Below are 10028 nucleotides of genomic sequence, written 5' to 3'. Positions count from 1 at the left end.
GCAGCAACAGCGTTGGGACATCCCATTAGCCAACGTACGGTACTACGACGACTTCGTGCTCAACATCGACGCCTGAGACTGCGATGGGCGAGGCAGGTTCGACGCTGGGAAATAGGCGTCGAGTCCTGTTTACTGATGAAAGTCGGTTTAACTTGTTTCGAAATGACGGCAGAGAACGAGTTTATCGACACAGAGGGGAACGTTTGGCTCCGGCGTGTATTCGAGAGGTCCATCCATTCGGCGGGGGGGTTGTCATGGTGTGGGGCGGTGTTTGTGGAGATCAGAAGACTGATTTGTGGATTATACACGGAAACCTGAACGCTGTGCAGTACAGAGACCAAGTGTTGCAGCCAGTTGTGCTTCCGTTCTTACAAAACCAACAGCAGGGGACATTGTTTCAACACGACAATGCCAGACCCTATACTGCAAGACTGACTCGGAACTTTCTAAACCAGCAGAACGTTGACGTTTTGCCCTGGACTGCCCACTCACCCGATATGAATCCTTTTGAACATCTGTGGGACCATCTTGACAGACAGATTAGAGCACACCATCAGCCTCCCGTCAACAGACAAGAATTGCAGCAGGCCCTGAGAGGCGAGTGGCAACGGATTCCAGTCCACGTCATCAGAAGACTGACGTCATCGATGAGGCGGCGTATCACAGCATGCATGGAGGCAGCGGGAGCTCATACACGCTATTGAAGGCAACTGTGTCGACAATGAACTTGTAGTGTGTCTGACAATTTGTTGGTGACATTTCAGACAACTTTTGAAAATGAGATTTCTTACCCCACCATTGATTACCTTGAGCTTACATTACCTGTGATTGTACCATTTCATTCAAACTGTGGTTGATCAATCATTTGTTACCCCTCCCTAGATTATATTAAAATTCACAACAAAACCTCTTCTTGTTATTTTTTTTATCGATCATGGAACTCGACCTATACTTTCTTTTGCCGCCAAGTTTATTAAACATTTCTACGTTAATATGGGGGCACGGGTGGCCTAGTCGTCTAAGGCGCCGCGATTCGCTGTGCAGAGTTGCGTCCCTTGGTCGCGCCAGAGACCTATGGTTGTGGGTTCGAATCTCGGTTCGCCCCGATTATGTTTCTAGGTTTGTCAGCACCATACCCGTGCCCGTGGGTTTCACCGAAGTGGTAAACGTCTGACACTTGCATCACTTCGGGCTTTCCTCCCACATTAAGCTGACACGCCGCGATATAACTGGAATACTGTTAAAAGCGGCGTTAAACCCAACTCACTCACTCACTCACTCTACTTTAATATAATATATTTTATGTATTTTCTCTTATTTTTAGAAAGCATTTCACTTCGTGAAGGCCTCCACAAAGCAAATATTCATAACTGCATCTGTTTACAGAATGCTCTGTAGTTTTGTGTCATGGATAAACGGTGTATTCTAAATAGAAACTGATAACATATTATTAACAAAATTGTATCGATTTTGCAAGAATTGAAATAATAATTAACACGTTTATTGATCAAACATAAATACTAGATCAAAATTTATAGGCAGTTTAAAAAGAATATCGGGCTTTTCTCGGCTGTCGGTTTAGACACAGTGGATACATCGTTGTGCACAGTCCATGTCTTTCCCTCATACCTTCCAACACAAATGCAATGCTATCGCCAAACCAAATATGATCACGGATAAACTCCACCAACGAGTCGTGAAGGAACGATGCGCGACTCAAGGCATACGACCAGGTGTCACAGTTTTCTCTATTGATTTCCTACCGATGATTAGAAAAAACCATAATCAATAAAGATAAATGGTAGACATATATTTTCAATCAGTCGAACTTCAAAATATTTCTCGTTTGCGTCCTCGTGGAATGCCTTTCATTAAATACAAGGACAACGATGGAAATCGATGGAAATGATGAAAAAAATGAAACCTTTAGTAATTTGTATCTCTGTAGGAATTTGCAACAACGTGGCTACCGAAGCGTACCCATCATGATGGCGTGTTTGTTGTCAAGGTTACCATAAACATTGCTTGTACAACACAACAGCGCACCACACCACCACCGCGCGTGCTCCACAATGCAACCTTCACGAAGGGATTTTTAATCGCTATGATTACCATGTTGAAATTGTAGGTGATAAATTATCTACAACTGACATCGAAACTGTAACGGGATGTGGTCATGAACTTCCCGAACACAATCGTCCCATCGATTGGGCATATACTGTATTAGTTTAGACACACATGCATCTCGTCTTGGGTCATCAATGCCTTGTATTAAAGAGAGTGGCGTCCCGTCAAGCAATGCTGGGAAGACGATCGAACATAGGGATGATGTCACAATAAAAACCACTTTGTGCAGACAGCTCCAGGTGAAAACCACGTGACCTGGGGAGATCAATAATCTTTGATTGACAGGGTTGTTGGTTCTTCGGCACAATCGTCCTGTCACTTAGTCAAGTCTGACGGATCAGACGGATTAAAACTTTAGTGTTTATTGTTTGAGATCTGTCATTTCTAATGGTGAGGAAAAAGTCAGTCTTGGGACATCAATTCCCTAGTCCCAGAATGGATACTTTGGTGTTGGTTCTCGTGGTCCTGCTTGGAAATCAAATGGTTTCAGGACAAGATGTCTCTAAAGCCATCGAATGTTTTTCTTCTTTGAACACTGCTCTACGTCTTTATACAGACCAGGTAAATTCCGTTGCTTGCAGATTCCCATCAAAGATTCGGAACAAGTTCGTCCCTCCGTCTGTCCATGACGTCTTGAGTGGGAAAACGTTCACAGACGTCTCCGGCTACCTCACCCAAGGATGTGACTCGACGGGTAATGGGACTGTCTCTCAAGAGGAGATCAGTGAGTTAATGGGGGTTCAAACTGACTTGAACAGCTGGATTGTGGTCACCTTACTCGATACAGCCATGAACTGTACCAAGGATGCTGGTCTTGAGGAGGACACAGGCATAAGGACACTGAGGATGGTGTATTCCAGGTTCTTTGAGATGTTGAATAACACGATTAAGGATGTCACCAATAAAAGTGAGTCTTGGTATTCGTGGAGACGTTTTATGCTTGACTTGCCCTCATAACACATGAATACTGGTGCGGCGTTAAGCAATACTCACTCGCTCTAAAACACCCAGACACCATGAGTTTTTTTTAGGTCTTCAGCAACCTATGCTTGCCGTAAAAGGCGACTATGCTTGTCGTAAGAGGCGACTGACGGAATCGGGTGGTCAGGCTCGCTGACTTGGTTGATACTTGTCATTGTATCATATTTACATGGATAGATGCTCATGATGTCAATCACTTGATTTTCTGGTCCAGACTAGATTATTTACAGACCGCCGTCATATAGCTGGAATACTGCTGAGTGCGACGTTTAATAACAAACAAACTAACAAAACAGTATACACATGCTTTTAATAAAACAATAATTATAAATATGTAATTAATTGATTGCATTGTGCAAAGCGTCATATTATGTCAGTGCATATGGTGTATAAGAAATTCTTTTTATAAAACAAACATACAGATGGTATAATTTTGTCCGCGGGAAACCACAAAAAGGTATATACCACAATGCGATAGACTATGATATAGTTATACCCTTTCGCATGTAAGTTCTTTAATGTATTTGTAAACTTATATGTTTTAAAGTCCGTGAACATCGTATTTATTCTCAATTCCTCATTGCTATGTCTAGCTCGGAAGAAACAAACCAGTCGCTGGAGGGAGCAGCTAATGTAAATGGGATATTTTTAGATATTTTAGATTTTTAAGCGTATGCGATTGCTGGCTTGAAAGTTTCGTTAATCCAAGTCATATCTGTAAAAGTATTTCAATATAGATATAGTTTCTTGAATACAGAGATTGGTCTTTTTATTTGGCAGGAAATATAAACTAACTAAAACAATAGATAGATAGATAGATAGATAGATAGATAGAAAGATAGATAGATAGATAGATAGATAGATAGATAGATCGATCGATATAGATAGATAGATAGAGATAGATAGACATATAGATAGATAGATAGACAGAATGATAGATAGATAGATAGATAGATAGACAGACAGACAGACAGACAGACAGACAGACATACAGACAGACAGACAGACAGATAGATAGATAGATAGATAGATAGATCGATCGATATAGATAGATAGAGATAGATAGATAGATAGATAGACAGACAGACAGACAGACAGACAGACAGACAGACAGACATACAGACAGATAGATAGATAGATAGATAGATAGATAGATAGATAGATAGATAGATAATAGACAGGCAGATATATAGACAGACAGACAGACAGATATATATATATATATATATATATATATAGATCGATATAGATCGATAGATCAATATAGATAGATAGATAGATAGATAGACAGAAAAACAGATAGAGAGATAGAGAGACAGACAGATAGATAGATAGATAGACAGAAAAATAGATAGATAGATAGATAGACAGACAGACAGACAGTAGATAGATAGACAGAAAAATATATAGATAGACAGAAAAATAGATAGACAGTTAGATAGATAGACAGACAGACAGACAGATAGATAGATATATATATTTATCGATATAGATCGATAGATCAATATAGATAGATAGATAGATAGAAAGATAGATAGACAGAAAAACAGATATATAGATAGAGAGACAGACAGACAGATAGATAGATAGATAGACAGAAAAATAGATAGACAGATAGATAGACAGACAGACAGTAGAAAGATAGATATACAGAAAAATATATAGATAGACAGAAAAATAGATAGACAGATAGATAGATAGATAGATACACAGCCAGACTGACATACAGACAGACAGTAGATAGATAGATAGATAGATAGATAGATAGATAGATAGATAGATAGATAGATAGATAGATAGATAATGTTGCCTTAACGGAGAGTAATCAATATGCCAATGAAAAAGGCATGGTTGGGACATCAAATCAATATCAGGCGAACATTTCAGCTTGTTAGTTAGTTTACTTTGAGCGTCTTTACCGCTCGATAATGTGCAAACAATAAATGACAACGTCCCGGATCCAATGCAAATCGCCATCTTATACACGGGGGAACAGTGTTGAGTACTGTTAATTTCTTTCATTCACCAAATCATGATTAATGAACCGTGTTTCTTCTGCCATGGACGGCGTTATACGATTTATTCTCACCCACAGTCGACTTCAACAATTAAGAAACGCATGCTTTACTTTATATAACGTAAGCGTAATTGAAAACATTCTTGTATTTCGTGTGAAAAGTTTAAGCACTAATATAAGATAGCTACGCGATAAATCCCAGATAACGAGGTAGAACGAAGCGTGGTTTATTTCACGATAAAACGTTGTTCTGTCATGACGTCATTTCTGGTGATTCGAGTATTCGCTGGGCTACACAAATAAACGCAGTGGCCGAACGATCTCATCCAAAAGTAGGAGACATATGCCAATCGGTTTATTCTCCCTGTTGTGTTTTATTGTACGATCAACAACTCCCACTCGTTTATTTCTTAAATAGAATACCTGTACATGCATATACGTTTATGTTGATTAACTATATTTGGGACAAAAATGTATTTTAATTTGAGGGTGGACGTCAAATATTCATGTTGTACGAGCATTCAACACTTTGAAGGTCGAGGTCGCCCAAGGTCACACTGAGCTGAATTACGAGCACGTGGTTCCCATTGTCTCTGAAACAGAAAGCGATGGAACCACGCACGCCAAATTATATAGTTTCAGAAATATGTACCTTTAAACATTAATGCCTGTTATTGATAACGCGTCAAACATTATCACCTTTGTGGACTTACACTGTCCGTGGGAATCATTTAAGTAGGAAATTTGTTTGTCTGCTAAATCGTAACAATAAAGGTCCAATTTCCGGTGCCGCAAAGTAACCTAGAATCTTCTTGATAACACGTCACGGATAGCTATTACTGCACCCACCCACAACCAGGTGCTGAGTCACTGAATCATTCAGCAAATGTAAATAAGGGACGTTAACCTGACAAGTGAAAGTGAAAATAGTGTGGAATGAATGAGTATGGTTTTACGCCGCTTTTAGCAATATTCACCGCAGAAAATACCGGGGAACCCAAAGAGATAACATTTAATTGTCACAAGTGGTCAGCAAAAATGTCACGAGTAGGCAAGACTACGTCATCATCACGTCATCCGGACTACTGCTTACTACCCATAACTGGTGTGACCCTCCACAATAAAGGTTTCCGCCATATCTGTGGATGATCAAGGCGATGTTGATAATGCAAACGAGATAAGACCAAAGATATGCATTGACACTCTCTACGTTTTCGACACAGACGCAGGGTAATTCGACCGAAGCACGAGTAACTTATCAATAAATTACAGTTAGGATAGCAGTACGTCATAAATTACCATGGAATAGCCAATCACAGACCTGTAATTCGACCTCACACATATGTTTGATACCAGTTATCTCAAATTGGATTCTCACCCACATGTGGGTAAACAAATGTCGGTAATCTCCAGACGCCCGTTATAAAGTGTCCCTCATCTCTCCTGTTCAACGCTCCACTCATAAAAAGATGTCCCTCAATTTTTTAAGTCCTATTTACTATGTACTTAGTGATAAAAACTGTATCTATAAGAAAATATACAATCTCTGTCAGAAGAGTGAAATGTCTTGAATGTTATGTTTCTCTTGTGAAACGCCGGAACTACTTTATGCCGGAACTACTTTATGCCTGCCCTTGATGACACTACGGTTTTCAAAGACAGATAATAAAATTCAGGAAGAAAATACTTAAATACACCTGTCTTTACATGTGATATAACATGTGTAACTCAACAGATAATGTTAAATATTACCTGTGTCATGTCTCTTGAGGAGATGAATGTCATATCTGATATGGCAAAAGAACATCCATATGTCTTTTTGTAAACCTTCAGTGACGTCATGCTATAGTTGGTCAAGGTGGTTATTTATTCGGAGTGACCAGTTTCAGGGATATTCGCGAGAACGTTTGGAGACTGTGTGTTTTCAATGTAAAGGTCAGTTTAACATATGAAACCCCATATAGCGCGTTCGGTTCCCAGTTCAATCAAGCACGGAGAAATGTAAACTAGCTCGACAATGAAAACACAGTTTGTTAATCTCCATTCTACCATGACAAAAAATCGCTAACTCTGAAGTGTTAGCAACGATATTGAATAAAGCGGTGTGGGTTGATATAGAGGGTTGTTTGTTGATCCGAATTCAGGACTCACGACATGGCCTTCAAACAAAGTATGGCGCTGTACACCTCAAACATTATTTTTACATGGTAATACGTTACTTGCATATATGCCAGGCATTGGAAATAAGTACCACAGCTCCTTCATAAGCTAACGTGAAGTGGGCAACCCTAAACAAATCAAGGAAGATCACTATTTAACGTCATGCCATTCATCGTGACGCAAAAGATATGACGTTCGGGTCGAAAAATTCAAGCGAGTTGGCACCACTACCACAAGTTAATGTGCATATCACGTGACCGAATCTTTATCCTGTTTGTAAACAAACGCACTTACATCAGAGCAGCCCGTGTTAATGGGAGTCTTTCAGAGTGGTTTCCAGATTGTTTTGCAATAATTATAATGGAAAAATGCATAATTGCATGTATGTTATCCTGAAAGGACATTGTCGCGTTGCCGAACCCACGAGCACGGGTATGGTGCTGCCAAATGTAGAAACATTATCGGGACGAACAGGGATTCGAACCCACAATCATAGGTTTCTGGCGTTCCCAAGGGAGGCAACTCTGCACAGCGAATTGCGGAGCCTTAGACGAATGTTCGATGGTGTTAGGGACTTCGAGTTCACTGTCATTGTGAATAAATTCAAACATACACTTTTCAGCATCTGGTGGTGCCACCTGCGATGACGACAGTGAGTGTGGGAAAGGCATGTGTGACCTAGTCGTGTGTGTCTGCGAAGATGACGACTACACCGGCAAACGTTGCAACATCAAGAAGCCCACCGACCGTAAGTATGTGTTGTTTTGACAGACAACAGATCAACACAACTGTCCAGGAAGATATCTGCCGTAGGTCTGACGAGCTATTGCTGTGATAATTAGACACAGCGATATGAACCACTAGCAGTAGTCAGTTACTCACTCACTGTGTTAGAACTATTCAGCCAGTATCCAGGTGATGCCTTTGCATTGATACCACAGAACGGAGGTGTTACAGTGCCACGTTAATTGAATGCTGGGCCCCGTTCCACAAAGTGATCGTAGCGCAACGACAATCGTAAGTCTATCGTAAGTTCCGTCGTACGTAGCGCTACGATAGCTTTGTGGAACATTCCCCTGAAGTGGTACGATGCTGAAATGTGCTAACGTGTCACGGTGCTACGCTGCTAAAATGCAACAGTAGTACGGTACTGCCGTTCTATGGCGTCAAGGTTCTACGCTGCTAAAATGCAACAGTAATACGGTACTGCCGTCCTATGGCGTCAAGGTTCTACGCTGCTAAAATGCAACAGTAGTACGGTACTGCCGTTCTATGGCGTCACGGTTCTACGCTGCTAAAATGCAACAGTAGTACGGTACTACCGTTCTATGGCGTCACGGTTCTACGCTGCTAAAATGCAACAATAGTACGGTACTACCGTTCTATGGCGTCACGGTTCTACGATGCTAAAATGCAACAGTAGTACGGTACTACCGTTCTATGGTGTCACAGTTCTACGATGCTTCAGCGTTACATCACCACAGTTTTAATGTGCTACAATGTTACAGACCTACACTGCTATAGTGCGACGTTGGTACGATGCTACAGTGCTATGGTGCGACGTTGGTACGATGCTAAAGTGCTAGGTTAATTCGGTGCTGAAGTCCTACGATTCTACGGATGTGGAGTGCTGCGGTGCTTCAGTACTTCGGAGCTTCAATGTAAAGTGTTGAAGTGCTACAGTTCGACGATGCTAGGCTCATATAGTCCATCAGCTGAGTGGACACATGTCCCTCTTCGATGCGAATATCTTTTGCATTCAAATCGTGAATGGCTTGTTTCCGTCGCAGTCAGCAAATATATATCATCCTTTTCATTCCAGCAGAAATGGGCAAGCAACCTCTGACAGAAACTGAAGCCGCGGTTGTTGATGGGTGCATTACTGATGTGAAAAACACCATCCAAAATCAGCTGACAATCATCAACCCGATCATCTGCAACTTCCAACTTAAACTTCGAGGTGAGATGCAGCACAGTGCACTCAGACTTCCAGAAAGCAGAGAGGCTGCTTCTGAAGATTTCCGCGCTGCCACGAATAGAAGTTGTGAGGAGGTCACGACGGCCGACACCCTTGGTGAAGCCAAAACCAAGATAACTGCCGTGGCCGATGCCCTCAAGAACGAATTCTTTATTGCACTGGAGAGTGCTAAGGTATGCATAGAGACAAGTGATGCTTTTGAAGATCCAGTTGATGTTGCGAAAGGAATGAAGAAATTTGTGTCTCGTCTCGTCTTCCGGATACACGACCTTGCTGATGAACTATCTGAGAATGGTAAGTAGTTTAGTTCTCATCTACCCTACTTTCGAATTTTTTCCTCGGATCTTTCATCAGAATTCGTAGTTTCGTAAAAAAATGTCATACTATGACACTCATCATGTGATACGACTTAAATGTTTTATTTTGAACAAAATAATTGAAAATTTCTACAAAATCACTATTAATTAATTGTGGCCTCACAGATGTTCTGTCATGGTAACGTTTAATGTATGGGAATGCTTGAGAGGTTATGTAAATAGAAGTGAAAGTGAAAGTAGATACCAATGACTGGCATTTCTCCAGTCCAAGGAGGCTACTGTAGAATGGACGCAGACTGCGGTGCTGGACAGTGCAATGCCAACAACATGTGCATGTGCAGTACTGACACCTGGGGGAGGCGCTGCCACAATGGGACATCTGACGTTTACGGTAATGATTCCAATTGAATAGTAATTTAAACATAGCGTATAATAATTCTTCTAACTT

The 10028-nt window shown here is 41.0% G+C and overlaps 1 protein-coding gene across 1 annotated transcript in view; it reads left to right on the top strand.

Annotated features, from left to right (window-relative positions):
* The first annotated feature begins 2317 nt into the window (after nt 1-2317).
* LOC124143207 overlaps nt 2318-10028 on the top strand; it is a 77188-nt gene continuing 69477 nt past the window's right edge. Inside the window, exons 1-4 of the mRNA XM_048394912.1 lie at nt 2318-3034; nt 7908-8033; nt 9108-9557; nt 9846-9971. Of these exons, the coding sequence (XP_048250869.1) occupies nt 2515-3034; nt 7908-8033; nt 9108-9557; nt 9846-9971 (1222 nt within the window). The 5' untranslated portion in view covers nt 2318-2514. The remainder of the gene's footprint in view (nt 3035-7907; nt 8034-9107; nt 9558-9845; nt 9972-10028) is intronic.

This window comes from Haliotis rufescens, unplaced genomic scaffold (assembly GCF_023055435.1).
Source record: "Haliotis rufescens isolate VD_foot unplaced genomic scaffold, xgHalRufe1.0.p SCAF_131, whole genome shotgun sequence".
Classification (NCBI taxonomy): domain Eukaryota; kingdom Metazoa; phylum Mollusca; class Gastropoda; order Lepetellida; family Haliotidae; genus Haliotis; species Haliotis rufescens.
This window is presented reverse-complemented; position numbering and strand designations above follow the sequence as displayed.